The following is a 16847-nucleotide window of genomic DNA, read 5'->3' on the forward strand; positions in this document are numbered from 1 at the left end:
GTACAGATGTCATTCATTTGTGTCATTTCACAGAGTCACAGAATCTCCAGGGCTGGAAGGGACCTGGGAAGCTCATCCAGTGCAACCCCCTGCCAGAGCAGCACCACCTAGGGCAGGGCACACAGGGACTCATCCAGCTGGGTTGGAATGTGCCCAGAGAAGGAGCCTCCACAGCCCATCTGGGCAGCCCCTGCCAGTGCTCCCTCACCTCAACAGGGAAGAAGCTTTTCCTTGTGTTTCTTTGGAATCTCTTCTGTTGCAGCTTGTGCCCATTGCCCCTTGTCCTGTTATTGGCCATCCCTGAGCACAGCCTGGCTCCAGCCTCCTCACACCCACCCTTGATGGATTTGTAACCATTCATGAGCTCACCCCTCAGCCTCCTCTTCTCCAAGCTGAACAGCCCCAGCTCCCTCAGCCTTTCATCACAAGGGAGATGCTGCACTCCATCATCTCTGTGGCCCAAGCCCCAGTGTGGACTTTTCTGAAGGTGGCCCCATGTTTTCTCCAATCCTTTCTCATCTCTCTGCAGTGTTTTTGGTTCTCTCATTTCCAGCTGTCAGAAGTTTATTTGAATATTAATTGATTTTGATGTAATATTTACTGCACTTCAGCTTCCAGCACAGCATATGAAAGTGGATTTCACTACAGCTGGCAGTGTCTAATGGGATTTGTTCCTATTCCAAAGGCTCTTTGCATTATGTACCGATCCTTCCAGCCGAGCTTCCTTTGAACAACCTCACCATCTTCCCCTATCAGCCAGCTTACACCAGCTTGGGCTGGCAGGGACACAAGGTGCAGCATTTAAGTTTAAAGAAGCCACACTTGATGCATACCTGAACATGAAGTGTGGGTATTACACATCTAGCCCAATATTCCTCACAATTAATAGGATCTTCCCTTTTTGCATCAGTGGGCTCTTGGGCTGGATTAAAAATTGATCCTATCTCATTATGGTAGCCACAGCTGTGGTGGAGATGAAGCAGAAGGTCGTGGCAGTGCCCTGGCACATCACCAGGGTATTACACACACAGCAGAAAGCAGCACATGGAAATTGGAGCAGATTTTGCTGCTGCGCTGTTGCTCTCAAGGGGGGTGGCGAACTTTGATGTGAGGTGATTTAAAAGCAGCCTTTGAATTGTGAAGCTTTGAATAACCTGTTAGCAAAGACGTCACTGAAGTCATTTCCTGGTGTGTTATGATGCCCCTGTTGCCTTTCTCTGGGAGGACCATCCATTACCTTTCCCTTGCCTCAGGGAGCAGAGGATGGGAGGGAGATACTGGCAGACCATAGCAGGACCAAGAAGATTCTCTTGTCTGAGGCTCTATGTCTGAATTACCTAGGGCTGGCCAAACTCTTTCCATCCCCCCATTTTCCTGATAAAGAATGGAGGTATTTTTAATTAGTTTCTATTTTTTTCCCCCAGAAAACCTGCTGAGTTTTCCCTCCCACTCCTCCAATGAGATGCTTGCATGTGAACATTAATCTACTCTGTGCAAAGTTGCAGTGAGCCCCAGTGTGCTGGATGTCCTTATATCCTCATTCCCTAAGGAGATATGATAAAGCATCCTGTGCTTCCACAGCATGGGGCAAAGATTGTGCCACTAAAACTAAGAAATCAGCACCTCTTTGTTTCTCCACCTCTAACCAAACCCTTTCAAGCAAACAGGCTTCCAGCTGGCTGAAACGTTAACGTGGCTCAGTTTGGCCTTTACAGCAGTCAGACCTGGGGAGGTTGGTGGTGGAGCTTTGAGCTGAGGGGTCTGTGAGGAGTGGGAAGGCACGTGGAGCCCTCAGGGGGTCCTGCTGCAGTGAGAGAAGCTCTGAAAGGCTGTAGTGGGGTACACCAGAATGAAGAAACAAAAGCAAATCAGATGTCAGAAGCTGAGCTGGGCTGAGGAAGAGTGATGGAAGTGATTCCTTTGATGCTGTCAGGATGTTTATTGATCTGAGGCTGTTTATTGCTGTAAACCAGTTATAAAGGAGAGAAAAGCTGTGAAAAGGATTGAGAGATGGAAATTGCCCAGATGTGCTTTAAAAGATGTACAACTGCATTTACCAGCCATGGGAGAATGTGCCTGTCCTGGCTGTGGCTGCAGAGCTGCATCCCCTGCACAGCAGCAGCCCCCAGCTATTCCTGTTCATGTAGATTTGATGGAGAAAGGGAGAGCTTGGTCTGCCTGTGGGATATAAAGTAAATCTGCCTTGTAGACATGCTGAGGGGCTTGGGGAAGGGCTGCAGGAGAGACCTCCAGGGCTGGGCTGGGCTGTGCAGCCCTATGCAGGGAGATTTTGATGTACATCAGGGTGGTTCACCCAGAGCAGCCCAGGGCTGATGGTGCAGAAAGAACAGAGTTCAGTGTGTAATGAATAAATGAAACCATAGACTCATAGAATTGTTTGGTTGGAAAGTCCTTTAAGCTCCTGGAGTCCCAGCCCTCACCCTGCCCAGCCCAGCACTGACCCCTGGCCCTCAGCACCTCAGCTCCAGGGCTTTGGGATCCCTCCAGGGCTGGGCACTCCCCCAGCTCCCTGGGCAGCCTGGCACAGGGGCTCACACCCCTCTCAGGGAAACAGTTCTGCCTCATCTTCTACTTGTCCTATCACTCGTTATTTGGGAGCAGAGACCAACCCCCAGCTCCCTGCAGCCTCCTGTCAGGGAGTGTCAGAGAGTGCTGCTGTGTCCCCTCAGCCTCCTCTTCTCCAGGCTCAACACCCCCATTCCTCAGCCCCTCCCCAGCCCCTTGTGCTCCAGCCCCTTCCCCAGCTCTGTGCCCGGCTCTGGCCACGCTGCAGCCCCTCAGTGTCCCTGTGGCAGTGAGTGAGGGGCCCAGCACTGAACACAGCCCTGGAGCTGCAGCCTCCCCAGGGCTCAGCACAGGGGACAATCCCTGCCCTGCTCCTGCTGCCACCCCACTGCTGATCCCAGCCAGGCTGCCCTTGGCCTTCTTGCCCCCCTGGGCACGATTTTGCCATGCTATTTAGCACAGAAAGCAGTGGGTGTGGGTGCAGCTGGATTTCCCTGTCTGCACACAGAGGGGTGGGTGAGACCACATCCATACACGTGTGTGGATGAACATACTCCAACAACACTGACGTGAAAGGATCCTCACCATCCTCACCATCAGCCAAGGCAATAGATGCTGCTTGTGTGTATCATGTGTGCAAATACCTTGAGCAGAGAGTCCTCTACCATGCCAACTGCTGTCCTCTTCCTTGTGCTTTACAGAAATCCGTGAAGCGTTCCGGGTGCTGGACAGGGATGGGAATGGCTTTATATCCAAGCAGGAGCTGGGCATGGCCATGCGTTCCCTGGGCTACATGCCCAGTGAGGTGGAGCTGGCCATCATCATGCAACGCCTTGACATGGATGGTAAGTCCTCACTGTTGGTTCTTCACTGTTACTGCTGGAGGAAGGCTCTCCCAGTGCTTTGCAGCTCACTGTGTTTGGCTCCCATGATTTCCAGTCATCCAGGAAGGGCTGAAGCTTTGCCTTTCCCCACAGCATGGAAAGGGCAGAGCACTGGGAGCCATCAGCCTCCTGTGGATAAACCTGCAGCCCACAGAAGGGAGATGGAGCATCTTTTTGTTTGACCTGCAAATGCAACTGGGTGAAGACAGATTAACTCTTGCAAATGATCTTTTGCAAAGCTCTTTGCATTTCTCTTTACATTCCTGGGCAGCATCAGGCCCAGTGACACTTACTGGGAGGTGATCTGAGTTGCCAACTAAGTTGCTGCCCAGTCCTGTGGCCTCATCTCTCCTTGCAAGTCCAAGAGGCTGTGGGTGGGAGCTGTGCTCTATTGCAATGAAGTGTGGATGGGTTTTGAGGAAGTTTGGAAGGGTGGAATGATTTTGAGCAGAGTCCTGCTGTGAGAGCTCCTCAAACAATTATGAAGAGGTAACCAAAGAAACAGAACCCACTGTTAGTGGGCAGAGAGAAATGCAGCATCAGGATACTGGAGCCAGGGAGGACTTTATAACTCCTACAAGGCTACAATCAGAGCTGATCACAAGGAGCAGGCTGGCTGTAAAATGCCCTTGGTCAGAGCAGGGAGGGAGACTTGCCTGACGTGTGCAATGAAGCTGGGCTGCAGATCCAACCTTCCACAGGCAGCCACAGCAGGCTGGAAACACTGTGCACAGTTAGATGAAACCATGCCAAAAGTGGATGCAGCCCTGGTCTGAGAGGGATGCTGGGGAAGCTGATGTGATGCCAGGGTCCATGGGGAGACTGCTGAGAGTAGAGATCATGGGAGATAGTGGCAGTGGGAGTGCAGCTCTCCCACCCCCTGGGGAAACCTGAGTCCAAGGGCCCATGGGATGCACAGTACAACTGCATTCCTCAGGCCAGGGGAAGTGGGAGGAGGCTGTCAGCCTGCTCAAGGGTGTTCACCATCTCCCCTGGACAGGGAGACAAAGTAATGAAATACCTGGCAGATAGAGAAGATCAGTTGTTGAAAGGATCCCATTCCAGAAGGGAAAAGGAGAGAAAAGGAAGGGAAAGGGAACCCATTGCCTTTAAAAGCATTTGCCTCAAAAGTTCTTGTTTGCACCTTGTGATGTTCTGCCTTTCCCAGCAGAGCAGGTGATTCCTCTTTAGGTTTTGCAAAGACCAGACTCAGCATGGTGCCAATTCATGGGGGCTTGGACTGAAACTCTGTGCTGCTTTGGAAAATGAGTGCTGTGGACTTGGCTTCCAGTTTTGATTCATCTCCAGTTATTCCCTGACTCTGTCTCACAGACTGGAGACTTTGGCACTCTTTGCTACACACTCCTAGTGTGCAGGGACCTGTAATGGGAGTGGAGGTGGAGTTCACATGCAGAGTAATGGGCTGCAGATGGAAGGTGTTAAATTCCTCTTTGAGACTTCTCAGAGAGCTTGGTGTGTTTTCTGCAGAGATGGGAGGTGATCCTCCATCTCTTCCAGCTCAACAGTTCCAACAGCTCCATAGATACAGTCTGGTTCCAGCAGTTCCAGCAGCTCCATAGATACAGTCTGGTTGTACTGGGTGTTTTTATCATTCACATGTCTCAGCTGCCTGATGTGGCAGTATTTTGAGCAGAGAGTTTGGGGGGCTGGACACAAGACTATCTGAAGGTCAAATGGGCCATACATTACAAAAAGACAGGGTAATGGGAAATTCCTGAGGCACTGAGCAAACAGAAATGTGCTGGGAAAGATTTACCTTGCCTGCAAATTGAATTAATGCTGTACAGCTTGAATTAATAGTGTGTAGCTTGTGGCTACTTTTTCTCTGATGGATTGTCTGATATTTCTTTTTTCTCTGGGATTTAACTTGAAATATGTAGTGAGAACCACCAACAGCTTCCTCCTTCCCCTCCCCTTGTGTGTGAGCATCAGCTGGTAGCAGGGCTTGAGCCCAGTGAGCTCCTGAGGGTGTCAGTCGTGCCCTGTGCTCCCAGAGACAGGGTTCCCCCCCTTCCCATACACCTCTGTGGGGGGCTGTTGGATTTTTCCAAGGCTTTGACTCAGCATCAGGTGGATGGGAAGCTGGGCTGGGTGGAAGGTCACAGTCAAGGAGGTCAGGAAAGCCAGAGGGGAGGCATCTCCCAGCACCTGACATGAGTGATGATGTGATGTCATTTCTCTGTGTGAGGCTGCTGCCAGTGTCTGCTAATAAAGAGGTAATACAATTGGCAGTGGTTTGTGTATAATCAGACCCAGCCTGAGCAGACCCAGTGCAAACAGATGGTTTTTATCAGGAATTACCTTGGGAGTGCACTCTCATTGCAGGATGGCAGAGTGGCTGTATCTGCCATGGCTTGTTTAACTGATGGGCTTCAAATAGTGAGCAACTGGAGCTGGTTTGAACTTGGTTTTCATTGCAAACCCTGTTTTCTGTAGGGATATGGAGGGAAACTCAGCCCTGCCTAGGTCAGGCTGAGGAGACACTCATGCTGTGGAAGCAGGGTTGCTGGGTTGGACAAGGCATGTTTTAAGAGGAGCAGATGTATTCTGGAGCCTAAACCGATATGACAAGACCATTTCACACTTCTGTGCCACCTTCTGCCACAAAGGATCTCACTGAGCTCAGGGAGTAATGCAGGGATCAACTCCAGAGACACCCAAGGACAGTTGCTTCTGGAGCTGGAGCCTGCAGCTGTTTGGTGACATGCAGTGAGCCTCCAAATCAGAGCAGAAGTGAAGGTGCATTTCATAATTCATTGCATTGGAATGCAAAATGTAGTTAGTTAGAAAAATGCTGCTTGAACTTAAGTGAAAATGACAATTGCACACCTTGGATTTTGCCCAGGAACTCCATGGCTCATGAGTGCTACCATCAACCTTCCCTCATGGGGGACATGCCAACAGCACTGGCATTGACAGGGTGGACATGAGTGCCATGAGTGGCCTTGCCCACAGAGAATGTCATGAGATGATGCTGAGGGTGCTCAAGAGCTTCCCAGTGTCCCCTGGGACTCCTGCCTGTTGGACTGGAGGGATCCAGACTGTCTCCTGCCATGGAGCCCGTGGCACACAGAGACTGGGTTACTTATCTGCTGGGCTTCAATGCCATGGCACAGCAAAGCTGCTGCAGGGCCAGGGAAGAGAGAGAGAAGTTTAGCCAAGAAGCAGTAAAACAGGACCTTAAGGTGGCTTGGGGATGGCAGAGTGAGGTGTATTTTCCTGTGCACAGGCAAATCCTACACTGAGCAGCATCAGTATTTCCAAGAGCTGACCATGTGGTTGCCCATCAAGTTGGCTTTTATTGCCCCAACAGCTGAGGTGAGTTTAGGATCCTGGGGCTGAAGTTTTGTTCCCATGCTGGGGCAGGGAGTGAATAGTGTGAAGTGGTGATGGGAAAGCCTCAGCCTTGGCCATTCCTTGTCCTACACACAGGCCACAGCCCTGCAAAGTACCCCACTCCCAGTTACATGTGCCCCTTGGCACAGCTTTGCTGAATGCACTTACTGCCAGTGAATATCAAACTCTAGCCCTCACTGGGGTGACCTGCAGAGGCTGGAGAATCCCCTGCATTTCCCCCACACACCATCTGCCCCTTTGCTTCCAGGTCCTTTGCTGCTCTGCAAGGTGTGCAAGGAACTATTGTAGTTGTCATGAGAACTGGAATTGGGGTGAAAGATGAGAATCTACTTGGAATATTTCAAGGTCTCCAGATAAACCTTATAAATCATCAGAACCCCCCTTTTGTATGAACTACCAGAGGATGCTGTGGCATCACTGTGAGGGGGGAGGTGAAAGGACTGAAACAGAACAGAAGGAAAAGGGATTTTCTGGAGAAAAAAAGCCTCTTTTTGGGAAGGAAGGTGAGCAATGGTGGTTCTGTCACATGCCTGAGCATGAGATTCACGGTAGACCAAAGCTTTGCTTACATCTTGGTAGGAGAGTGTGACAGTATGTCAGCAGAAGGCTGTTGAGCATAGCTGGGCATCTATCCAGTGTGCTGTGCCTTATGGGGATGTATTGTTTGCTTTTGGTCTCTAAATAGAGGTCAACTCTCACCTTAGTTTATACCCTTGAGTTGCTTTATTCTTAGATATAATTAGGTCTTGGATGCATGTAAACATTGCAGGCTGTGAGAGGTGCATACATTTCTGTCTGCAATCTGGAGGATGACCTGAAATGTTCTGCCAGTATGTGGAAAGCAAAATATTGTATATATTTATGTGCTGGAAAAGAAATTATTTGTAAATTCTTCCAATTGGCAGTAATGCTGATAAAAATGCAGAGAAATGGCTCATTAAATGTGCTGCCTTAGCTGGGATGCCTACACTTGAAGGCAGACTTTTGCAATGAAATAGATGAATGTGTGACTTAAGTGTCAAACTGTTTCATTACAACACAAGACACTTTTATCTGAGGAATAAAATAAGCACTCAGTGTACTAATTAGAGGAGCAGCTGGTTTTCAGGGCCCTGGAAAAATAACTTCAGGCTAACATGAGGGGGGCAAAACAACACCCCAGTGTGTCAAATTGTTTATTATAGTACAAGTAGGAAATACTTTGATCAGGCAAAAGGATGAGCTGGTTTCCTCAGCATACAAGGGAGCTACCTGTTACCTTTTATCCCATTATGTGATGCATCTGCAGTGGCAGCTAAAATACAGCTGTGACATCCTTGTGAGCAATAAAGGACAAGGAACAGAAGCCCCAGTTTAAGGTTCTGCATATTCCCAAGCTTCTTTGCAGTGGGGAATCAAAGAGGGGAGGAAAAAAACCCCAGTGAGCTGTTCACAGGGATCTGGCAGAAAAGGTTTTGACCTGCTTGAGCAGGGGGGTTGGACTGAGTGATCTGTAGAGGTCCCTTCCAAACCCTACCATTCTGTGCTTCTGGGATTCTATGATATGCAGCTTTCCCAGGTGGCACTTGGGAGGTTCCTGCAGCTTTGGGCAGCCCCATGGTGCCACTGGATTTATTGGCATGGGATTCTTTGGGTGCAGTAGTGGTGCTGCCCCTTGCAGTGAGGCACACACACACTCGCTCTGATCCCCTCTGGGAAGGGAATAAACCACAGCAACATAAGGGCACAGGGTCAAGGCATGGTGTCAGTGCACTGTCTCCCTATAAGTTAGTTCTCCAGGCTCTTGTGTTGCTCTTGGATCAGAGACATGGATGTTGCTTTGGTTTGCTTGCACTTGCTTCCCCAAACAAAGGAAGGGACAGCACATCTGGGTGCTCCCTTGGCTGCAGCGTTGATGTTGAGTGGCAGGGATGGGAATGACTGAAGGACATGGGCTGGGAGATCTGGAGAGTGTACAAATCTCTTCTAACAAATCATTGCTGAGCTCTCCTGTGTGGCCTGCAGAAGGCAAGTTCCTTGCTCTCAGATGCTGGATGGCAAAATGTTTACTTCTGTCCAGGAGACCATCTTGCACTGCCCTGTGTGGGCCAGTAGTGACATTCACAAACTGAAGGCATTGAATCTCTTTCTTTTGTCTCTCCCTCTCTTCTTCTTGTCTTTGCTGTGTTGGTTTGGGTTTGTTCCTTGCTTTTCTGCCATGGTTCATCCCTGTGTTTCAGCATTTCAACATGAGACTGTAGAATGGCTCAGGCTGCTGGAGGTAGGACCAGAAGCAGTTTGTGTGTTTAACATGCAGAGTTCAGAGGAAAAGCATGGACAGGTTGTTGCAGGCTTTGTGGTTTTCTCCTCTGCACTCAAAAGGCCTCAGGTTCTTCTCTGTGAGAAATGATCCAACAGCATTTCAGCATGGTTGTCCTTTAAAATGTGTTGCTGAGCTGAGAAACTCGGGTCAGTGAGATGGATTTGATGAGACTTTATTTATGGAGGCCACTTTCTTCCTGTCTGCTCTGATTTGCAAAGTGGAGATTTATCATACTCTGTGCTATTGCTGCAAAGAATGAAGAGTAATTATTGTTGCTGGTGAAGCTGGTAGCATTTGCAGGAAAAGGTTTGTAGGCAGTGTCAAATTGTGCCTTTGGTGCAGTGCCTGGATGTGTCAAATAGGCAGAACAAGAGGAGGCACTGGGAAGCAATTCCCTCCCTCAAACTTATCCACCCTGGGCTCCATTCATGTTTACCAATCCATCAGGGCTGGGTGTGAGGAGGATGGAGCCAGGCTGTTCTCAGCAGGACAAGGGGCAATGGGGACAAGCTGCAACAGAAGAGGTTCCAAAGAAACACAAGGAAGAATTTGTTCCCTGTTGAGGTGAGGGAGCACTGGCAGGGGCTGCCCAGATGGGCTGTGGAGGCTCCTTCTCTGGAGACATCCCAACCCAGCTGGATGAGTCCCTGTGTGCCCTGCTCTAGGTGGTGCTGCCCTGGCAGGGGGGTTGCACTGGGTGAGCTTCCCAGGTCCCTTCCAACCACGATTCTGTGATGCCTGTGGATCCCTGTGTATGCAGGCCCAGGATGTCCAACATCCAGCTCTGCTGGCAGCCTCCTTTCTGGTAACATTTGGGAACGTGGTGCTTTGTGCTTCAGTTTCCCCACTTCGAAACTGCTGTGACAGCATTGTAGCTGAGCTTTATCTCTTCAGCCAATTCATGGATGTCTATAACTAAAAGTGGTTTCAAAGTCGAAAGTTTCATGAAAGACTTAACCCAGTTCTCGTTGAAATTGTGGCTTGAGGCTGTAATTAGACAGAAAGTGTTGGGGTGGTGCTGAGGAAAGGGCCAGGTTGATGATCAGGTTGTTCTCCTCTGACCTTAAATCCCCTGAAACTGAAATACTTGTCTGGGAAATATCCTGTGGCCAGAGCTTTTCCATGCACATCACCTGCAGCATCTCCAGGCAGAGCAGCCACAGCCTTCACAGGGCTGTATTATTCCTGCACAGCTTACTTTCTGGTCACAAACAATGACACTGAGCAGGCCAGAATCACTGCAGCTAGCTATTAAGGGAATAAAAATAAACAGGAGTGCTGTGTGTGCCTCGAACCCAAGCTGCAAAAGACTAGCTCATTAACTTTAAATATATCACCTAGCTGCACTCTGGAGGTCAAACTCGAGCTTCAAGGAAGTGTGAATGCTTATCAGCCTCCACACAGCAGATCCCCATCTCTCCTTAAATGTGTGCCTCAGTTTAGTGCCATGACAAGAAGCTGTTAAGCAAGAGGGGGAATCTGATTATGCTGAGACTAGCCAGGGAACAGACTTATTTAGGAAGCAGTCAGGCTGGATTATCTGGGATTAATCTATCCCAGATTAATGCACAAGGCTCTGAAAACCAGGTGGAAGTTTCTGTTCTGCCTTTGGGTATGGGCAGTGCAATCCATGCATGTTTTCCCCCCTCTGTTTTTCTTTCCCTCTCCTGCTCTTTCTCCAGCCCAATGAATATTTAACCACATCCTCCAAGGGAGCCTCTCTGATGGGAGGCCTGTGGATAGCCAGAGGTGGGCTGAAGGCTCAGGGTTGGGGCTCTCCCATGGGAGGGAAGGTGAGACAGGTTCATGCTACTGCTCCTCTGAGCATTTCATTATTTCTCCAGAACAGAAGAGCTCTGGCAGGAGAGTTTGCAAGAGCCCAAGCACAGGCTGCTGCTACCTGGGACGTGGGGATTTGCTGTCCCAGCTCAGCCTGAACCCTCTCTTCTTCTCCATGTGGTTTGGGGGTGGTCTCCTGCACTCTCCCTGCCCAGCACATCCAACCTGGGCAAACCACTGCTCATGGCACATCCTGTGGCATCAGGACAAAGGCACCAAGAGCAAGGCCAGGCCAGGGCTGGGGCCATGCAGATGTGCTTTGGCTCGGTGTAAGAGTGCAGCTGGGGGTATTTTGTGCTGTGGTTGCCTTCCTTGGTGCCCTGATGACTGCAGAGCTCTGACTGCCCTCCAGCAAACACAACCTTCCCCTCTTCTCTGCATTAAAGTCAAGGGCTCTGAGGGAAGGCAAAGTCCTTGGGCTGAAGCTGAAAGCCCATCAACTCAGAGAGAGGGTTGTGGCTTTCTGTGCTCAGCCCTTAGAGACCAGTGCAGCACAGCACCTCCAGCAAAAGTGACTAATAGTACTTCTAAACCCCTAGCCTGGGGATCTGGAAGCACAATCCCAATGTGAATGAATTGGGGTTGAAGGCAAGTAGCTTAGGAGAGTAAATCCCCTCTCAGAAGGGCTCAAGGCTCCTTTGTCTCCATGCAGCATGTGTGCCTCACTCTGAGTTTACTCCCTGGCTGCAGAGGGATAGTTTTGCAGTCTCCTCTGTATGTTGAGTCACCAGTGCTTTAGCTTTTTCTACATCCCATTGGCTTGTTTAGAAGTCTTAATGGACAGGTCTTCTTTCAGAGGTGCAGACAGACTTTCCTTGGGGCAGTCAGGTCCAAAGCAAAGCTCCTTGTGCTGCAGTGTTTGGGAGAGCTGGAACAGAGCTTGGTTTCCCAGCTCCAGGCTGCTCTGCCCTGCTGCTCCATTGCCTTTGGTGTGCTTGGCATAAATGCCTCTTGGATTTATGCCCAAGCAGGGCCCAGCCATTCCCTGCCATTGCTCTGTGGAGCTCCGTGGTGGGAGCCAAACAGTGTGGCAAACACTGATGCTGGGGCTCCTCAAACTGAAATGATCCCTGTGAGTGAACAGTGTGTGTGTAACTTTGGCAGGTCTGGGACCCTTTTCTGGCCACACATGGTCTTTGAGCCCTGAGAAGGTTCTCAGAAGACCCAAGGATGTTGCTGGGTGCCTTCAGCACTCTCTGTCTGTGACACAGCAATTAGCCAGGCTCACACAATTGCTCCAGGAGCTGTTGACAGTGCACCTAGTTGCTATTCCTTTTTATTATCACATTTGCCTGGTTTTTATCAGAACAGAGAGAGTGTCTTTCAGGGAACAAACCTTTGTGAGTGTCTGGAAGCACTTCTGCCCAGAGAATGCTAAAGGACTGGTAATGATGCACAGCTCTGGTTTGCCTCAGTGATCTCCTGAGTCATAGTTTTAGTCATGCAGGGTTCAGCCACACGTTGCTAACCTCCTCCTGACTCTTTGACACTAATGCTGGCATTAAGAGGAAGCATTATGGGGGAGAGAAGTGTTAGAGCATAGCTGCAAGTACATAAATAAATGGTTTGGGTGCTTTAAAACCAGGGCTTAAGCTCAGCCCTGGTGTTTTGCACCCACACAAGCAATGACTGTCCCTTGGCTTGATGGGTGGGAACTTTGGGCTGGGGTCTCATCTGGATAATGTCCTGCCCAGAACCCTCTGGCCCTCACCCACCTTGCCAGCTGATGGCCTTCCCCTGCCCCAGCTGACCTGCTTTGCCATGCCCTGAGGTTTCCCTGCCCTTCCAGTTGGTCAATCAGCTATTGCAAAGAGTGTGTGGCCTCCTCACACTCCAGCATGGTTTGAGCCTGTAAACCTGGTGGGAGCAGGGAGAGGAGAATAGCTGCAGCAGTCACAGGATGGGGAGCACAGCCCAGCCCATGCTGGCCACAGCTCTTTGTGCCCCATCTGTCCTTATGAGGTTGTTTTCCTTCAGTGTGATGAGTTCTTGCTGAGCTTGGAGGCTGAAGGTGGGGGAAGGATGTGGACACCACACAAGTCATAAGTTGGCCCAGAGGAGGGGAAGGGACTGGGGCTGGTTGGGGATGCCAGTGCTGTTGAGGGCTTGGGTGGCTCGTGGAAAGGGGCAGAGGGAGGTGAGAGCAGCAGAGACAGCACACATGCTGCTGCCTGGCATTTCCCTCCCCTTCTCCCCATCCCTTAAACCCAACTAAAAGTGCATTTCTGAATAAATTGCACATTGTTGCCTCTGAGTTTCAGCTGCTGGAGCACATCTGCAGGCACAGCAAAGCCAAACCTGGGGGTGTGTGCAGTGTTTGATTTGCCTCCAGTGCAGATTCTTGAGCAGATGCTCGATGTGTATGTGACACACTGTGTATGGGACCATGTCACAGGGAGGAGGAGGAGGAAGGCATCTTTTGACTGTACCCAACACAAAACTCATGCTGAGCCCTCCCAGGATCTGATGGGTGGCCTTGTACATCCCACAGGTGATGTGGGTGTTGGGCATTAGCTGATTGTGCCATGACTGTGGAGCATTTTCATCTTGCAGCCCTAGAGAGTTGCAGCTGGGGGAGTCCTGGAGCTTGTGTTGGGTTGTGCAAGATTTATCTCTTGGCTGTTGAACACTGTGGAAGGAATTTTCAGTGAGAATTGTGAGTTGTCTTTCTTGCTGTTACGATGCTGCAGACTCCTGATGGCAGGAAGGTTTGTTTTCCACAGCTTAAATCAATGTTAAAGGGATATTTCTACCAGGCAAAGTGTTTCAGGGTCTAGTTTCCTTGCTAGTTAGCAGTTTTAATTGAAAAAGCATTCAATAAGGGGATAATGCATTTGGTAATGGCACTTTTCTTCTGAGGTTGTGCAAAATGCTGTAATGAAGCTGATAATTAAACCCTGGGAAGTTAGTTATGATCTCTGACAAAGGCACATAGAAGTCATGAGCAAGGGCTTTGCCCAAAGTTCTGTTTTGAGCCAGACACAGAGCCCAGGAGTCCTGGCACCCCCTTCCTCATGAGTCCTGTGTAGGTCTGGGTCCTGCCTCTCCTCTGTGGCTGGAATGACACTGTAGACAATGCAAAGTGGGTATTTTTGGGTCCCACATGAACAGACCAATGTATGCACAGGCAGGTCCTGGAATCTCTTTAAAATGCAAATTGTTTTCTGGCTAATCTGGCTAATTTCTGTAACCCAATTTGCATAATAGTGTGTGGTTTTGTTCCTGCCTTTGCCTTGAAGTGATGCACTGCAATGCCAATGGCCCTGAATCCCCTGTCACCTTGCATTACCTTCCCCACCATCCAACCTGCTGTGACTGATGTGACTTGATGCCTCTCACAGGGAAGCAGAAGGAGCACGTTTTCCCATCAATGTTTCAAAGAATGGCTTTCCAAGTAGGGAGGATGCTCACTCCTTTCCTTTTCTGCTTAATAAGCTGTCCTAGAAATGAGCTCCATCCTGCAAGAGCTCAGCTGGCTCTAGCCCTGCAAAGCCCTTTGCCATGTGCTGAGCCCTGAAGGTGTGAGCCACTTTAGCAGCTGGATGGGATCTTCCTGCAAGGTACAGGATCAAAGCTATTATGAATCCCTGCTGGGTTTCCTTTCAGAGGCCCCTATCACTGCCTCACCCTGAGGATATTCACTCCTGTCTTCAAGCAATTCTGGGCAGAGCCTGCAGAATAGAGATCAGTGTTCTGGCAAATGAGCATTTTGACTCTGCTTATTTTCACATTCTGTTTCTGTGAAGATAAGGGAACGTGGAGAGATTTCAATCAGTGCTGCATATGCTCAGATCAAGCCTCTGAAATGTAATGGAAAGGACAGAGAGCAGCAGGCAGTGCACGTGGGAAAGCTGTCACCCAAGGCTGCTGCAGGTACTGCAGGCAACAGTGACATTTTAATAGTAGCCCTTGCATTGATCTGCTTTAGTCTGGTGGGTTTAGACACTTCTAACACCTAATAATTTAGCAACAGCAGCTACATGGAGAGGGAGGGGTGGGTGCAGTCACTTCTAGCTCAATTTGAATAGAAACCAACCAACCAGTCTTCCAGTTGCTGATTCCATTTCCAGAGTTGAAGGAGGGCTGATATGTCCACCCATATCAATTGGCCTAATGATATGTAGGAGGAGAAGTCTGTGGACTGGTAGACAAAGCAGAGGCTTATAGAGACTGAACTACCCTGCTCAGAGAAGCAGGTATTGCTGAGATCCTTCAACAGGCATCAATTACTCCCTTCTTTCTTTGCCATTCCCATTAAGCATCACAGAAGTTCTCTGAGGGGAAAGCAGCATTTGATACAATGCTCAGCTAATGCTTCAAGCAGCCACGTGCCTCATTTACAAAACACACACTGTACTGCAGGGGCTTGGGGCTGCATAGGCTCAGCTCATTAATGACAGGAGCAGGCTCCTCTTCATGCTCATGGCACCAAAGCTGTGCCTCCACTGCCTGCTCTGTATGCCCAGCACACAGGGCTTTTGAGAGACAAAGCTGAAATGAAATGCCTTGTGGATTCACAATAGGCTGAGTCTTCCTTCTGCATGTGCTCCCTTCCTCTGAGGCTGGGGGTGGCCCTGTAAAAGCTTTGCAGATGCCTGTTTGCAGCTCTGTAGAGGGGAAGGGGCTTGGCCATGCTGCTGGCCTGCCAAAGTGGTTTCTTTGAGAAGTGACTCGCTTCCAAACTCCCTGGGGCTGGGAAATGACCTGCTCATCTCTATGTGCATCTCCTGCTTCTCTCCTCAGCTGTGGATGTGCTGCAACATGGGCCCTTTGTTGAGATAGCAACAAGTCTGTGTCTGTAGGCACCATGAAGCTGAGGTGCCACAGTGCCTGTGTGGGTCTGTGCCTTGCAGCACATCCACAGGGACACGTGGGGCATTGGCACAAAGTGACAACATCTTTCTGTTTCATTGCAGGGGATGGCCAGGTTGATTTTGATGAATTTATGACTATTCTGGGACCTAAGCTGGTATCATCAGAAGGCAGAGATGGCTTTCTGGGAAATACAATAGACAGCATATTCTGGCAGGTAAGTGGTTGGATTCTTTTTTACAAGCAACTTGACCAACTGGCAATAGCTTCCAGAACTGGTTTGTTGAGGAGAACAAGATGTGGGATGAAGCTGGAACACAAAAAGTTCCATTTAAACATAAGAAAAAGCTCTTTCAATGTGAGGGGAGGGAGCCCTGGCCCAGGCTGCCCAGGGAGGGTGTGGAGGCTCCTTCCTTGGAGGGCTTCAAGACCCACCTGGACACGTTCCTGTGTGACCTGATCTAAGTGAACCTGCTTCTGCAGGGGGTTGGACTGGATGAGCTCTGCAGGTCCCTTCCAACCCTACCATTCTGTGATTCTATGTGCAGTGTGAGACCACACAGGAGGGACTTGCTCTCAGAGAAACCCTGTGCAGGAGGAAGGGAAAGACCTTTTCTGTGCTGGGCTGCAGCTGAACACAGCAGATCACACAGTGATTTGTGCAGCATCTTTGGGGAGCATTTGGGAATTCATTTTTAGAAGAGAAATGTGTTTTTTCTCAATGAGCCTTTGGACTGGGGAACCTTGAACTTGTCTGGCTGCCCTCAGAAGCCTGTCCCTGCCAGCATGCCTTGGCTGTGGGGAGGGATGCTGCAGGCAGAGCGAGCTGTGCTGTGCAGCTCCCGGCTCATCACTGCTTCTGCAGCTCCTTCAGCTCTGAGGCTGAGGACAACCAGGTTGTGCCAGTGCAAGTTTTACTCAGGCTGCTGCCCTGTGTGATTTGATCCTGCTGGTCTGGGGCATTGGAGGGGAGGCAGGGCTGGCAGTGGGTGCTGCCTTACCTCTGTCACGCAGTGGGAGTTTAAACAGCGTTAGACCATGGCAAAGCAAGGGCAGTCCAGGCTGTTGTGGCAGGGATTAAAAACCTCCCAAAACACAGTGCTGCA

The 16847-nt window shown here is 49.9% G+C and overlaps 1 protein-coding gene across 2 annotated transcripts in view; it reads left to right on the forward strand.

The window, feature by feature from the left end:
• Window positions 1–16847, forward strand: part of CALN1 (calneuron 1) — a 91828-nt gene that overhangs the window by 34817 nt on the left and 40164 nt on the right. For both annotated transcript variants that reach the window (XM_062012518.1, XM_062012519.1), the window contains exons 2-3: window positions 3228–3371; window positions 15846–15958. In XM_062012518.1, the coding sequence (XP_061868502.1) occupies window positions 3228–3371; window positions 15846–15958 (257 nt within the window). The remainder of the gene's footprint in view (window positions 1–3227; window positions 3372–15845; window positions 15959–16847) is intronic.

This window comes from Colius striatus, chromosome 20 (genome assembly GCF_028858725.1).
Source record: "Colius striatus isolate bColStr4 chromosome 20, bColStr4.1.hap1, whole genome shotgun sequence".
Taxonomy (NCBI): domain Eukaryota; kingdom Metazoa; phylum Chordata; class Aves; order Coliiformes; family Coliidae; genus Colius; species Colius striatus.